General features: G+C 41.6%; 1 protein-coding gene across 1 annotated transcript in view; it reads right to left on the reverse strand.

Moving 5' to 3' along the window:
* Positions 1 to 517: 517 nt before the first annotated feature.
* Positions 518 to 16,981, reverse strand: part of Ube3d (ubiquitin protein ligase E3D) — a 140,546-nt gene continuing 124,082 nt past the window's right edge. The window contains exon 10 of the mRNA XM_085689468.2: positions 518 to 1,095. Within this exon, the coding sequence (XP_085545594.2) occupies positions 1,075 to 1,095 (21 nt within the window). The 3' untranslated portion in view covers positions 518 to 1,074. The remainder of the gene's footprint in view (positions 1,096 to 16,981) is intronic.

Here is a 16,981-nt window from a genome sequence, read left to right on the forward strand (position 1 = left end):
CCTAATCCCACTGCTCTGTTGGGTAAACTCCAAGGAAGAGGAGCGAAATCAGGATGGCAAGTGATACCTACAGCAAAGAATGCTGGGGGATGACGGGACAGAAAACTTGTTTGGGAGCAAAAGGTATTGTATTATTAGGTGACCTGAAACCTAGGATTAACACCACCAGGCGAGATCCACAGAAAGGATGGTTGCAGACTCTGGGAATGTCCTCCTGAATGTGCAGTAGGGAGGAAAAACATGGATGGATCCTCGGCAGGGGAGATCATATCAACCTGGTCCAAACTACAAGCCAGTCCCTGCTCTCCAGCCAAGCTCTATGATTCTAGGCGAGTCTCAAGTTTTCTCCAACAAATCAGGAGCTGGCCTGGGATCTGCAGGATTAGGCTCAGCTCTTATCATTCTCAATGTTTTCTTGTTTGGGCACATAGGAATCCAGGTAACTTTATGTACCAAGAAGCCAGCATTTATTAATAGCGTGTGGTGAAGGAAATAAGAACAAAAAGAACACACGTGGTTTTACACCCTTAGGGAAACTTTAATTGGATAATCACTCACTCAACAGCACCAACAAGCATCTTCTTTGAATAAGATATGAAAAATTGCATATTTTAGTTTTTAAAAATGTGTTTTAAACAAACCCAGAGCTCTTTAAAAGTTTATTTCCCAGGGCTTATAGCAGTTAACATTCAGCTCCCCAATGAAGTTCCTCGCTGTGTTCACACAGGACAGATGGGTTTCCATTAGCTAATATGCTTCCAGGTGGTGCTGACACAGCACAGACTTGAATATTCCTCTCTGTGGGAAGTAGAGGTGCAACTTCTATACTTAACCTGCCGACAGCCTGCTACTACGACTTTCCGCATAGCCTTGGGTTTGCGTGGATCTACAGTCAACTCTCAGCGAATAAATGCAAACAAGTAAACTGGAAACTTCAGCACAAAGTCCTCATTCTGCAGCTCTGGTTCTTGTTCATCTTGGCACACTGTGCTCACAGAGCTGCCTCCTGGCCTTGGCTGTGTTCTGTGCTGGGGAGCTGTCTGCTGGTAGACCAGAAAGCCTCAGCTTCAATAGCTACATCTTCAAAAAGGCCACCTGGGGGTAAAAAACACAATACTTTATCACCAGAACATGACAGAATGACAGGCTGCACATCAAATTCAAGTGAGGGGAGCAAAGCTGGTCAACAGCATACAGACCAATCTCCTAAAATCAAAAGAAGTGAGTGACTCAGGCGAGGCAGACATTGAATTTTACAGCAAGAACCAATCAATCCTTTTTAAATGAACCATCAAGTAATTAGAATGACTCACATCCACTTTAAAGAAAAAATAGAGTTTTAATTGACAGTAAAGTTATATATCCATGAAGTAATCTAGTTCATGTTCTCATTGGTCCAAACCACTCTTTTAGACATTCTGTTAGCAGAATTCTGAGTCTAGAAGACTACCAGGCAATTTTACGTCCTTAACACTGTTGGTAAGTACATCTTCTTCTCTGCAGGTCATGCTGATACTTTTAATCATATGCAATTATACTTGTTGTGTTTGCCAGTAGCAATTCATCTTCACTTAGAGTTTAAAACAAAACTTGATTCATCCAAGTTTATGTGCAAAATATTTTCAAACTATCAACAAGGCCCAGATCAAACGCCTGAAACTTCCCAATAGTTCTAATAATGGAGAAACAAGCAATGATAGCCAGTCATAAACGTTTATAGTGTTTTAATTCAGAGGTGACAATAAACTGGGAACTGCGCTAACATCAGGACAGCCAAACACAGAGATAATGCTGACCAGAGTGGAAAGTTTGGGAAGCTTGCACTAGACCAGACGGAAGCTGGTCTTAGAGAAGTACTAATGGCATCAGAGAAGCTAGTGCCTATGTCCCAGCCACAGTATAAGGGTCAAGTAGTTAACGATCCCTGTTACAAGGAAAGGGAAAAGGCGGCGCCCTGCCTTGCAGGAGACAGCAGCCCTAGGGAGCGTGCTTCAGAGGACATGACTATTCTCAGGGTGCGGAGGAAGGCACCTGCTGAGTTTCCATGTCAATTTCCTGACCTACACCAAGGTTTGCAATGAGAGCACCGCAGTGGAGGGAACAGGATCCTAAACAGCATCCAACACAGGACAATTACAACTGGTATAAACCTCCAGGGCTTTCTGTGATGATCAACTGAGATAGATAATAGGCTGGCTGAGGGCAGGGAAATGTGTTTTAGGGAAGACCAGGCTCTTTAGAGTGTGTAAACTAGCCCGGGTCACATAGTAAGGCCCTGTCTCAAAAACTATGAATAAATAATACAATAAAATGGCTATGAGAAGATAATATGCTTCATACATTCATGTGACTTTTCTTTCTCTGTCTCCCACTTTTCCACTGTTACCAGATGGGAAGGGGTGTTCAAGAGAGACTCGTGTGTGCTCTATCCAGGATTAAGGAATGGTTATAGAACTAGGTGGGACAGGAGAGCACAGGCCATTGAGTTTCACAAAGAGGCCATTGAGTTTCACAAAGGGTCCACTGAGGGCAGTGGTTATGATGCTTCTATGCAGTCTGCTAGGAGAGAAAACAGACCACCTTATGAAGACAAAATCAGTTAGCTCTTTTAATTCTGCAAATTACTGTGTCATGGAGTAGTTAAAAGAGCAACGGACACATCATGAAAATGGCCAGGAAATTTAGCTCTGGAGGCAGACATCTGACTAGACTCTGAGACAGTCTTGGTTGTCACCAACCAGGAGGTGGTGGTGACTGATGTCTAATGGCGTAGAGGTGTTGCTGAGGGTCCTAAAAAATCACAGGACTGCCCCTTAAATGCCCCCAAATGTCAGCAGTGCAGTGCTGAGAAACAGTGTAATTACAGAATGGTTTTGTGAACCCAGATCTCTCATTGACTAGTTCTGTGACCTTTAATAGGCTGCTTAACCTCTTTCCATTTTTCCACCTCTGCAAAATGGGAAGTGTAAAAGGCCCACCTGAAACCTGTAAAGCATTGTATGATGTAGTAAACTTATCTTGACCCTGTTTGCCCTGAGCACAGAACAGGATTAAGACAGAAGAGCATTTGAAACACTGGCTTACAAACGAATAAACAAGCTCAGGAAAACCAAGAGACTTGCTGAGTGCACAAAGCCTCTCAAGTGGCAATGGTGGACGTGGGGGAAGCTTTGATTTGAAACCCCTCCTTTTCTCACCATAGCCTTGCAGATAAATGAGAAAAAGCTAGAGGTACAGGGACCTTGAATCCTTCTAATGCCTCAAATAATCAAAAGACCGCTTTGTTTCCCATCACTGGGCTAGAGAACTTTACACAGGGAACAGTAACGCTAGAGGCGAAACAGACCAGATCATGCAAAGAAGCCCCAAGAAAAACCTGAGATTTTAACCTAATGAGTTCTTATCTCTAGTTTTGTTAGCTTTCCCTATCAAGTACATGATGTACTTCCTAAGTCTCAATAACAAGAACACAGGAACACCTACCCAAATTTGGGAGCAGGCAGTACATGATGCTTTGTGGTCCCCTTTTATTTAAATCACTGTGAGTTAATTATTTCAAAAGCTGATTTTGCACTCTCAAGCTTTTATCTGTGACTGGAAAAGTTGCTTCCATTACTGCCATTTCTTTTGAGAAAGGATGATTTTTCTTTCCTCTCTCTCTCTCTCTCTCTCTCTCTCTCTCTCTCTCTCTCTCTCTCGTCTTTTACGATGCTGAGAAAATCCTGTTTCAAAGCTTTCCAACCACACAAATGCAGCCGCGGCTCCAGGCTCTGCTAGCTCGTGCATTTCTGGAGCACACAGTCACAAAGTGTAAACGGTGACTTGAGACATTGGAAGACAGGACTCCATGGCCACATGATGCGGCTCTGTGGTCATGCACCTGAATATGGACACTTGGAAGGTAAATGAGCTAGGAGCTATGAAGATATTGTCCCTGCTTTGAGTCATCTAAAAACAATCATCTTAAGTGACAATACCAGAACTAGACTGAGGGAGGGAGTGGTGGACCAAAAGTTAAGACTAGAACGCTTCAGTGACATACTAGAAACATGTTAAATATTGAAAAGCACCCTTTAATCTTAGTTAACAGAGCTATTGTAAATGGGGAGTTCAGTCAATAAAAAGCTATGTTGTCAAAGCAGACCACACGAGATACAATATGCATTTTTAAAAGCTCCCTAAGTGTTTCGGGATGTTAAATAAATCCAATAAAACTGTAAAATACTGAAAATTTCGAATGTCATAACTGCAGGTTTTGATTTTTTAAGTTTTTTTTTTCAATTTTATGTGTATGAGTAATTCTGCCTGCATGTATATCTGTGCACATGCCTGGCGTCCACAAAAGCCAGAAGAGGGTTTCCAATGCCCTAGAACTGGAATGAGAGACAGTTGCAAGTCATCATAGGCATGCTGGGAATGGAGCCTGGGTCCTCTGGAGGACCAGCCAGTTCTCTTAATTACTGGGCCATCTCTCCAGCCCCTCACAACAGCAGGCTTTCAAAGGGATTCTACAATAAGTAATCATAGCTATACACAGATGTCCCTTTAGGGGTACTGTTAACATGAAATCGATTGGCTTTATAGTAAGACAAGAAAATTTTATATTTTCTGCTTTGTGTGGTAAAATATACATTATATTACAATATAGTTTCAAAGACCCAAACTCCATTGACAAAATAAAAGATAACTGTGAAAACAAAAATGAGTTTAAAAATCTGACTCTTTCTAGCATTTATCAAGTTTGCTTGGCATCTTAAAGTGACACTGGGATTAAGTAATTTTCCTGACCCCCTAGCTCGGTATTTATCAGGAGACTCTTGGCAATACTCGCACCTGGCTTTTGAGTTGAATACAGCATAAGGTAGTCCTCCTCAGGGCTGGTAGGCTGACTTCACCTGTCTATTGGTTCAGCCGCTGTTTTATACCACTGATTGTCCCAGTACCAATCACACTGAGAAGAAAGGAGTCCCTCATGGTGCTAACACGGGAGTGGGGACCAGCCAAACAATGCTATGACCTATAAGATGGATATGTTTAAGATGGATGCTGTGGGAAATCACCACCCATGTTATGAAAAGAAGATAGACTTCTAAAGCAGGTTCCCAAAGGTCGTAATTATGACTCTAATTTTTGTACTGGCAAAAAGAGACAGTGAAAGTTGGCATGACAGAGTTTGGTGCACATGGATTCCCACTGAAAGATGCTGGCTTGCTAAAGGGACTCTGGCAAACAACTGGAGGGGGAGAAGTCCCTGCCAGTCGAACAGGCAGAGGCTACAGGTGCATTTAGACTAGCGTAGCTGAAGCAATGTCTTCCAACTTGAGAACTGCAGACTCAGCAGAGAATGAGGTGGTAACCACTGATTAATATAAACCTTCATCTGGGGTTTTCTGTGAGCCGGGGCATACACTGTGATGATTGGCATATAACCCCCAAAAAACTTGTTGGTTTTCATGTACCAGAGGAGTAGGGACGCTAAGCTACCGGGAGAAGGGCAGCTGGTGGCTCCATCTGAAGATGGGCAGAAAGCACAGGCCAGTGCATCAGCTAATTGTCAGAGTTCTAGCCATCGCTAAAGGAAGCCAGTTCAGGGCACATATTCATCATTACTTCTTTCAGAACAGGCAGATTATGGAAGGCACTGCCATCGCTGGACAGGCTACTGTGACTGACAATGGAGAGAACAGCCAGTCCTGAAACACCAGTTACATAAAGCGAACTCGTCACTTTGCTAAGGACAGCCAACCCATGCGGCAAACATTTACATGGGAATAGTCTTTAAAGAGTTTTATAAAAATCTACCGCCTCAAGCGCAAATTGTATTTGTTAGGAAATAATGATATTCGTGTGGGTGGGTGCTAAAAACGCCGGATATAAAACAGTGCTACCTCAATAAAAACACCATCACTCAGACATTCGAAAGTCCTAGTTTTCTCTTTTCTCTGTGAAGGGGATGGTGGAGCAAGCACACCGTGGCACCAGGGCAGCTATGGACAGGGTGTTGGGATATTCTGTCCCATTGGTACCAGCTCCTGAACAAACAAAAGTAGTTGGGAGTGGAGTTCCTGTAAGCAAACGTCTGTCTTTTCTGCAGTATCAATTAATTGAAACAGTTACCACTGTCTCCGGAAAGGTGGCTTTAGCACACAACAAAACAAAACTGAAAAAAAAAAAAGCCACTGCCTCTTTCTTTCTTTGGAGGTTCAGAAGCGCAAGTGCTGAGGACATTGAGTTGGGTGTCCAACCCTCACGCCAGACAACTAAAGAGCTTTCTGTAGCAGGCAAAATCACTGAAACATTGACTTCAGTCATAGTTTTTTAAGTTCTGATCTAGCTTGAAACAGTAATTTCAAGTGAGATGCAAGCAAGGCAGAAAGCTCCTCCTGGAAACCACTTCTGAGCCACTGCCAAGGGCTGAGGAGGGAATGGCCGGCAAGGATGCTGTTGGGGACTCCAGTGGTTAACACTGAGAAAATGCCATGAATGTTATATGTAAGTAGCAGTGAGATGCTGTAATTAGAGGCCTTCAGGTCAACACTGTTTGGGTGCACGAGGGCAAAACTCTGTCAGGCAGGACAGGTGACTCAGGTAACCTGCCATTCTCTTCAGGGAAAGGGCTAGCAAAGTCACAGCCACGCTTCCAAACTGTCTTGGTTAATTTTATGTCATACCCAAGCAGCTTTGCTTCTGTGATTTGCTTTAATAATTTATTTCTAGTTATACGAACTATACCACAAACTAGAAAATATAAAAAAGTACACACTAAAAAGGGAATTATAATTTTTGCAGGTCTATTACTCAGAGACACTGGACATTGCTTTTCTTTTCTTTCTAGATGTTTCTTTACCATATATACCCAAGCATTTCTCTATATAGTTTAGTAATGCAGTACTTCTGTTTAACCTACCAATGCACTGCGGCAGTTTTCACACACTAGCAATAGTCTTTTATTTTATTGTATTTTTTTGATCTATACATTTTTTTCACTCCCCTTATCCCCCAACCCCCACGCTCCCAATTTACTCAGGAGATGGTGGCATGCACCTTTAATCCCAGCACTTGGGAGGCAGAGGCAGGTGGATCTCTGTGAGTTCAAAGTTAGCCTGGTCTACAGAGCTAGTTCCAGGACAGCTAGGGCTTTTTCACTGAGAATTCCTGCCTAAAACAAAACCCAAAATAAATAAATAAATTTTTAACGGTAACATTATATATTACTCTATATTTGTCACTTAAGGAGGAAAAAAGTACAAACGCATAGCTTCTTTTGCCAGAAACAAAGTTTGGGGGATTTATGAGTAGGGTGTTAGAGAGCACAGTGGTTCTGGGGTGCTCTCTCTGAACCAGCATCATCCCCATCTCTAAGGTGCTGTCTCTGGATAGATATCATCCCCATCTCTGGTGCTGTCTCTGGATCAACATCATCCCCATCTCTGGTGCTGTGTCTGGATCAACATCATCCCCATCTCTGGTGCTGTGTCTGGATCAACATCATCCCCATTTCTGGTGCTGTCTCTGGATCAACATCATCCCCATCTCTGGTACTGTGTCTGGATCAACATCATCCCCATCTCTGGTGCTGTCTCTGGATCAACATCATCCCCATCTCTGGTGCTGTGTCTGGATCAACATCATCCCCATCTCTGGTGCTATCTCTGGATCACATTATCCTCACCAAACAAAAACTTGCTAAATAAAAGAGTTATCCTGCCTTACTCTAGACTCTCTTGATCAGACACTCGGGGGGAGTGGCTATCCAATGAGGGCCTTCCGGATTGATTCTGGTACTTCCTACTTTTATAGCCATTAGTATAATCTGATTTCACAAAGCTAAGCTAGTAATATTGGAGAAGGTAACTGACTTGGTTAAAGTCGAAACATAGGCTTTATCCTTACTTTAGCCAACCAAAGTGCATTCTAGTCCAGCACCAATGGGGCGCTCTGGAATGAGTGTCCAAAACAACCAACAACTATGAATCTGAGAAGGAACAGGTAAGAATGAGAGGTGGGTCAATAACAGGGACAAGGGAAGGATCCAGAGAAGGAATAATCAGATACAGTCTATAAATGTATGAAAGTGTCAAACAAGATTAATCAATTTTAAAAAAAGCAAAACAAAAAATTCCTCTTTAAAAGAAAACGTCTTTTTTCCTCTAGAAGAAAAACAAAACTGGAGGAAAATCAAATTAAAGTAGAAAGAACCAGATTAAGTCTAGTGCTTTTGTTTTGAAACTGGTATTAATTATAAAGCATAACAGGACCGTGCAATGTTTTCCATAGATGTCTACAGCGTACAAGACCAGACTCGGCCCTTTATTCTGGCCCCATCCCTTCACCACAAACATCAATTCTAACCATCGCAATCTTCCTGGAGGGTGAATTTCTTTTCTTTTTACATGAGAAAAAATAGCAGTATTAGTCTTTCTTTGTTTTATTTTGTTAGTTTGCTGACCCCAGCTCTACCCACTTCACTGAAAATGACAGAATTTCATCGTTCTTCATGACTGAATGATACCATGCTCTGTGTACGCACTGTGTATTCTTTATCCAGTCATCTGTCTTTGGGCAACTAGTCTGACTCCGACTTCATTTCCTTTGCCTATCCATCAAGAACTGGGATGTCTGTATCCACGGCAGTTCTAGTTCAGTTTCTGTAACACCTTCATCCTGTTTTCCATATGACGCTAGCAGGACACATTCCTACCGACGGTGCACAAGCTTTCCTTTCCCGTTGTTCTCTCCAACATTCAATATCACGACATTGCTTTGTAGTTTCAAAATATATCTGTGGGTATCTTCATCTTCTGAAAAGGCTTTAGATAATTTGCTTTTTTTTAAGTTTAAAACTGTTTTACATTATTTGTTTGCATGGATGTGTATATGCACACATATGCAAACCATGGCTTCCCAGTGGCAGCCAGAGGACACCTACTGGGAGTCAGCTCTCCCCTTCTATCATGTGAGTTCCAGGGACAGAGTTCAGGCTTGGTGGCAATTGCCTTTACCTTTACCTACTGAATCTCCTCATTGCCCCACCCCCATTTGCCCATATTGATGAAATGGATTATTTGGGTTTTGTTTGTTTGTTTGTTTTGTTTTTTTCCATGTTCTGGGCACTGTCAGATGAACAGTGGCAGCTGTCGTCTCCTATTCTTCAGGCTATCTGTTTTTATTTCGTAGACTCTTTCTACATTGATAGAATCCTTTTGGTCCATTTTTGTTTCCTGTGCTTTGGGGTCTTACCCAGAAAATCTTGGCTTGTGCTGAATCCTTAAAGCATGTGTTTTCTTCTAATACTTTCAGAACTTAAAAGCTTCTATTTAGGCCCCTGACCTAGTTGGGGCTGATTTTGTACAAGGTGACAATGACAAAGGAGATTGGGTCTATGGTTGACCAGTGGAGAGAAAGGCCCTTTATGTTAGCGGCTGAAGACTAAAGATCCACAGGTCTCTCACCTAAAGCAAATTAAGAATCAAATGAATGAAGTTTTGGTGAAGGTGGAGACAGCTACTTCTGGTACTTACACCCTGATCTATCTATGCCCCATCCCTGTGCATGTCAGCGTGTGTGCTGTGCATGTCAGCGTGTGTGCTGTGCATGTCAGCGTGTGTGCTGTGCATGTCAGCGTGTGTGCTGTGCATATGCACGTGTGTCTGCGTTTCCCTAAATCTACGCACTTCACAAGAATCTCTTCAGAAAAACTCTTTGGCTAGTTCCAGTAAAGAAAGCTGCCACAAATGTGACTTCAAAACAAAGTCATAAAAGTTTCACCAAAAGCTGGGAAGGAAACCAAACCTGTCATATTTTGCTAGGTAAGATGTGAAATTGTACAGCTATTTCCAAGACAATTTCCTTCGAAACTAAACATAAGCTGGGCATGGTGACACAGGCCTTTAATCCTTGCACTCAGGAGGATGTCAAGTTCAAGACAAGCCAGGCTATACAGCAAGTTCTAGACCAACCTAGGCTGTATGAGACCCCCATCTGTCTTAGTTTCTATTGCTGTGAAGAGACATCACAACCATGGTACCTCTTAGAAAGGAAAACATGTAATTGGGACTGGCTTACAGTTCAGAGGTTCATTCCATTATCATCATGGCAGGAAACAAAGCTGCATACAGACTGACATGGTGCTGGAGGAGAAGCTGAGATCCCTACATCTTGATCTGCAAGCAGCAGGGAGAGACTGTGTGCCATACTGAGAGTAGTTTGAACACATAAGACCTCAAAGCCCACCCCCACAGTGACATGCTTCCTCAAACAAGGCCACAATTCCTAATAGCGTCATTCCCTATGGGCCATTTCTACTCAAACTACCACACCAGCTTTAAACAGCAACAGCAAAACAAGTGGTCAATGTGTAAAGATTATATGATCCACCAACTACAGTCTTGGAACAGAAACTTATGTGCACAGAAAATCTTGCACAGCATTGTCAAAAATGGAAACAAATTCAAATAAATGTTTCAATAGTAGTATAGTGATTCCATGGCGTATTAACACTCGGCAGAAAAAAAAAATCCACAAATCACTGACACACACATAATTCTCTTGGGAACTGTGCTTAATTTAAAAACTCAACCTCAAAAGGTTACATACTTTATAACTACATTCAAGTAACATTATAAGATGATAACATTTTGCAAGTAGAGACAGACTAGTGACTGCCAGGGGTAAAGAATGCTGGAGAGCGAAGAATGGGTATGGTTATATAATAAGATGGATCCTTACAGTGATGGAACTGTCAATGTCTTCACTGTGCAAAAGACACATGAATATACATTGGTGATAACACATAACACTGTATACATGGACACCCACACAAATGACAACACTGAGTGACAGAGTAACATTCAGAGGGGTGATATTCATGTCAATGCCTTGATTGGGTTACACAAGAGTTTTATAAAGTGTTATCACACAAAGTGTACAGGGGTCTTTCTAAACTATTCTTTCAACCACACATGGATATACAAAATTACCTCAATAAAGAGTCCAATCAAACAAACCCCACAGTATTTAGCAAATGGCTTTTATCCAGTTTCCTTTGATCCACTGTCTCTGCAAGTAACCCTAGGAAGCATTTTTCAAAGTCTTACACTGACGCTTCTGTCAATATATCAACGAGATCCCATTTCCTCTGAGGAATGGCCCTAGCAATATAGTAGGTTAAGTTTGAAATGCAGGTAGCAATGCTATTATAATCAACAGGGTTGGGTGGGTAGCCTGGAATCAATGCTTACATTTTACAGCACTGTCTTACATATCAGGTAGGGATGAAGTTTGTGCTGTGACTAGCCCAGCAAATACCCATTTCTTCTTCCTGCCTCATTTTTATCATTGTCTAGAACTCAAAATGCCATAGTAGATTCTGTAGAAATAGAATAGGCTTCTCAATGTTTTGGATGATTGATTCTTCCTTCCTTCCTTCCTTCCTACCTTCCTTCCTTCCTTCCTTCCTTCCTTCCTTCCTTCCTTTCTTTCTTTCTCTTTTTCTTTCTGGTTGGATTATGTACACTTAATTTAAAACTTTGATTTTAATCTTGAAAATAATACTACCTTACAAAATGTACAGGAAAACAGGAAAGAAACATGCTAATATAATTATAATTTTGGTCTATTTCTTTTTTTTTGGTCTATTTTCATATAGTTTAAAAAGGCATTTTAAAAAAGATTTTATACACTTATATACATACACATATGTATATATACACACACATGTATGCATGCATGTGTGCATATTGTGTGTGCACATTTGTATACATGAGTACACATGCCAACAGAAGCTAGAAGAGGATTTCGGGCTCCCTGGAGCTCAAGTTACATGTAGCTGTGAGTGGTCAGATACAGGCTCTGGGAAGCAAGCTCAGTTCCCCGAAGAAAAGCAAACTCCTAATAGCTGAGTCATTTCTTTGGTCCTAAAAGGCATTTTAAATATTTTCATAAATGATATTTTTATATATTATTTTTCAGATGTAACTCATTAAGTGTTTATTCTTAATAACTGTATAACAGTTTATCATCATTTAAGTCATTATAAATTTAAATTGTTTTCAAATTTACTAAGTAGAAAGTAATACTGAAGTAACTATTATATTGTCATGATTATAGATTTGTTTTCCCATACTTTGGAAGAATTCCTCAGGAGTCCCAGAAATTGGACTGCTACACTGAAAGGTAGGGAAATTACTATAATTTGATGCATTTTTCCCATTGAGATGTACCAACCAACACTGTGCTAACTCTTTTTTACTTAGAGCTAATTTAATAAAATGGTAATGCTGTCTCAATGGTTTTGTTTGAGTTTATTGAGTTGCTGTGAATTTAGAGATTCTACCGATTTTTCTTTTTAATCATTGGTTTTCTCTTTGGTCAACTGCGAGTTCAAGTCCTTTTCCTTTACATCTCACTAAGATTTTCAGCTTTTTCTAATTTTCTTTATCATTGTGTTTGATTCATATGTGCACGTGAGTGCTAGCTCATGTGTGCCACAGCATGTGTGAGGAGGTCAGAGAGCAACTTTTGAGTGCTCTTTTTCCCAGGTTCTGGGCACTGAACATAGGTTATCAGGTCTGCCCAGCAAGCATTGTTACCTGCTGAGCCATCTTGGTAGCACATGGATGCTTAACTTTTAAAAACAGTTCATATAAGCCCTTTAGAAAATGTTATTTTCTTTTTCATCGAAGAAATTAAGAGCCAGGCATGGGCTCATAAATCCATATAAAATATACTTGGATTTAATTTTGCCCAAATTATGCATGGAGGTCTGAGATTCGGAGTAGTTAAGCAGCTTTTCCTCATGGCCGTGATTTGGTAACAAGGCTGGTGTGCGATCAAGGTTTTGTTTCTGAGCCTAGTATTCATTTCGGCATAAAAGCTCTTTCCCTTTTAATTACAGGGAGAGATAATTGCTATGGTAACTTTATTTAAAGAAAGCGTGTATAATATTCCAATTTAAGCCAGATTTAATAGCTGGAATGAGGCAGACTCCCTATCTAGTTAAGAAGAAAGTTGATTCCTTCTTTGAATTAATTATACAGAGGAGAAAGCAGAGCTTGAGAGGCAAATCAAAGCCCCACTTGTAGAGAGAAATGACTTTTTAATTAGTGGAGAGAGCCCCGTTATATGATAAGTGCCAAGAAGACAGTGAGCAGATAGCTGGAATCCCAGGATGGAACCATTTTTCTTTAAGTTTGGAGAGCAGGATGATGTTGGCATAGTTAGTTCAGTAAAAAGGATTGTAACTCGGAATAATATTAGTCAAGGATTATTAAGAGAGGGATCAAATTATAACCAGATGTTTATTTTCTTTAGCCAACTGTGGGGAGCAAGTGTACCCTGTATGTGTAAATATTCATGATATGATCATGGACACGTCCAGGACCCCAAAGCCTTACTTAACCCAGGGGGATGGCAAGGCCTTCCTGATCCTAGTATGGATGTCTACCGTTGCCTGAAGAAAGTATGACCCATAGCTTCCTTCTACAGATGACCGTGGCCTGAGACTTCTCCCCTACAGAGACCCAAATCAGCTAACCTGTCTCCTCATTCAACTGTCTGGCTTACTTTCCAGGCTGCTGGTGTGCCTCCATCGAAGTGCATGACTCACCCAATCCCAGTTTTTCTCTGTGTGTCCTGTCACCCTGGTTAGATCAATCTGAAGTCCTGTAGGTTGAGGCAGCAAGTCACTATTCAAATATTCTTTTAAAAATATAGTATGTTTGCCACGTGCACACTCTCTTCCCGATGGAGACTACTCCAGAGACCCACACCTGGTCAGATGATAAGCGAGTGTGGGGTGCCTGGCCCCAGGTGGAACATTGCAGTGTAACCCTTACATCTAAGGGTCAGAGAACATCATGCAAGAGGGGACAGAAAGATTGTAAGCTCCAGGAGACCAGGACGCCTGCTGCAAGACAGTGTCTTCTAGGCATAACAGGGAGGCTCCACTCATGAACTTCCAACAATGTGGTTGCTAACACAAGACCAAACTAGTTGACAAGCCTACATGACTGGAAGAAAATTTCATGAGACGCCATCCCTAGAGGAAGACTAAATGTCAACAATGGGGATGCCTAAGGGAGGGAGAGTCAGTTTTCTTAAGGGACAAACTCCCTTAAGGCTTCTTAATCCTAAATACATGAACGTTAAAGCAACATTAACTGAATTATTAACACACACATATGCAACAAAAATAATTATAGGAGAAAAGGTCACGAATTTGGGGTGGTGGTGATGGAAACACAGGAAGAATTGGAGGGAGAAGAGGGATAAGTGGGAACGATATACATACAATGTACTCATGCATAAACATTTCAAAACAAAATAAAAATATAGCCCCACAGGCAAATCCTTTAAACGAGAAAGTATGGTAGAACACCCACTGTCTTAGTTACTCTCTTATTGCCGTGAAGAGACACCGTGACCAAGGTAACTTCTAAAGGAAAGCGTTTAATCAGGGGCTGCACACAGATTCAGAGGTCATCATGGCCGTCACGGCAGGGAGCACAGTGGCAAACAGTCATGGCGCTGGGCAGTAGCTGAGAGCTTCCACCCTGACCCACAAGCAGGAAGGGGGAGGTGGGTTGGGGTGAAGGGGAGTGGGCTTTTAAAACCTCAAAGCCCATGTCCAGCGATGTGCCTCCTTCAACAAGACCACACTTTCTAAACCTTTCCAAACAGTTCTACCAATTAGAATATTATCATTTAAACATAGGAGCCTACAGGGGCCATTCTCATTCAAATCACAGCATCCATATTGAAGTAAATACCATTTCTTTTTTATGTCTATTAGTTAAACTTACTGGAAATACATGTGAATTATAAAATTTTTATTAACCTGTTAATTTCAAATAAAAGGAAAACTAAGGAAGGGCTTTGGAGACTTTGTGAGAAGAAACAAGGACAAAGTCTCTGGCAGAGGACCCCCTGAAGACGGTACCATGTGATACGTCACCAAGAGCTCTGGACTTTTACCTCAAGCCCAAGGAAAGCCATGTGGGCTCTTCCATGGGGAACTGCTCAGCAAACTTCACAAGGTCAAGGGAGGTAGGTGCACATTGTCCCGGGTGAGAACTGCTGGCTAAGCTCTTCAGAAGTGGGGGTGTCAGGTGAGCCGAGGGGGGTACAAAAAGGTTAATTATAGTTGTACTCAAAGGACCGGAGAGTCAGCCGAGAGAAATGACAGTAGATCGGTACAAGAAGACACTGTTTCCTATCCAGCATGAGGATGTGGGGGAGCAGAAAGATCCAGGCTCTGGACCCTGGCTGGGATGGGCGCCCTGCCACCCAAACAGTTGCTAGCTCCCCAGCAGCTTCAGGCCCAGCTTCCTCCAGTCCCATCAGGACGACTGAGAAAAAAATCCAAATGCAGACCCCCATGCATGAGGCCCTCAATGAGTAGAAGCGTTTGTATTCATGACACAATTTATTAGGCTTAAACATTTATTTTACATATCACTAGAGATGCACTTTTTTCTTTCTGCTTTTCATTCATGAACTCATATTTCTATTTTCTTAATTATTTTTAAAGGAAGATGTACAAAGGGCTTGTTGTACATATAAACATCCAAGGCTTACCCAGAACTTTACTTTTTTTTTTTTTAACACTACCTAAGTAACAATACCTTTACTGGTGATATGTACTAAAATTGCATATATTATGTCTGAAGAAAGAAACCATACTTGTATAGCACTTATAAATATAGGCATGTAGGTGGCCTGATGCAATATATTACCTTCTGCTTGCAAAATAAGTTTGAGTCCTGAAGCAGCTGACTAGACTACGCAGGGCTTCTGAAGGTGTGCAGTAGGCAGGACTGCTGGATGAGGGATTCAGCTCAATACAGCTTTATCATTGGCATAACCCACTCATGAGAGATTCAGCAGAGTCTGGGATTATTAATACATGAAACTATTGGTTGAATTTACAATGATTAGACCTTTGGAAATTATATCCAACTTGTGCCATAAATTTAACTGGAAAGAAAAGCAGGGATTATTATTCACTGGATATCATGTAAGGCAGCAGGAATGGGGGGACATAGATATGACATCATAACTCCATCATTAGTGCATGACAACACCACTAGACTCTATCTTACGTGGCATCAAATACTTGGAAATGACAAATGCTCAACTACATTTTGCTGGAAAATACCAGGATCCCAGACAATCAGCTGAAGACCACAGACTGCTTGATTCTAGCTCACAAATGGTCCTGTATGTTGACATCTTCCCAAAGAGATACAAGGTCTGTGAGCTGTCCTCACGATGGGCAGAGGAATCGCGGAGCAAAATGCAACCCAAAGCTGGCTCATGGAGAGCCAAAAGGCCACCTGGCTCAGGAGAAAGTACTTACTTATTAGTTCCCAGAGACAACAGAATGAGATTACCCAGCCTTCATGCCCTAGCTTCTTCACCTCTAACTGCAGCTTCCCTCTTCTGGCTGGTTGGCCAAGAAACGTATCATGTATTGCAACTTCTGTGAGTAATTCCCGAACATGCTTTCCTCCCACAGTGTTGTCTAGGAATGCTGACTTCACCAAAAGCCTTTCTCAATCTGCATCAGTAGAACTTGGTCGAGGACCTCTAGGGAAGATGGCCTCAGGGCTGAAAAAGTTCTAAGAAGAGGCACAGAAACAAATGCTTTTACTGTACGTGAATAAGGCCTATTCTGGCTAAGTGATGAAGCCCTGTGGAAGCAAGCGTTCACTGTTCTGGGGAATACATTTTGAAACTCAAAGTTTTGACTTTGTCAACACATCTAAATTGCTAAAAGACTGAACATAAACACGTGTTACACTGAGGCTGCTTTGCCCCCCAAACTTCTCTATTTGATATATTTAAAAAGGAAGCCACAAGCTCTGGTGATACAGGCTTATAATCCCTGTAACTTGAGAGGATGAGGAAGGAAGATTACATAAACAAGGCCTATCCTAGCCTTTAAGGTGAATTCAAGGCCAGTTTATAGAGACACTGTCTC

The sequence above is a fragment of the Myodes glareolus genome, chromosome 4 (assembly GCF_982192425.1).
Source record: "Myodes glareolus chromosome 4, mMyoGla1.1, whole genome shotgun sequence".
Classification (NCBI taxonomy): Eukaryota; Metazoa; Chordata; class Mammalia; order Rodentia; family Cricetidae; genus Myodes; species Myodes glareolus.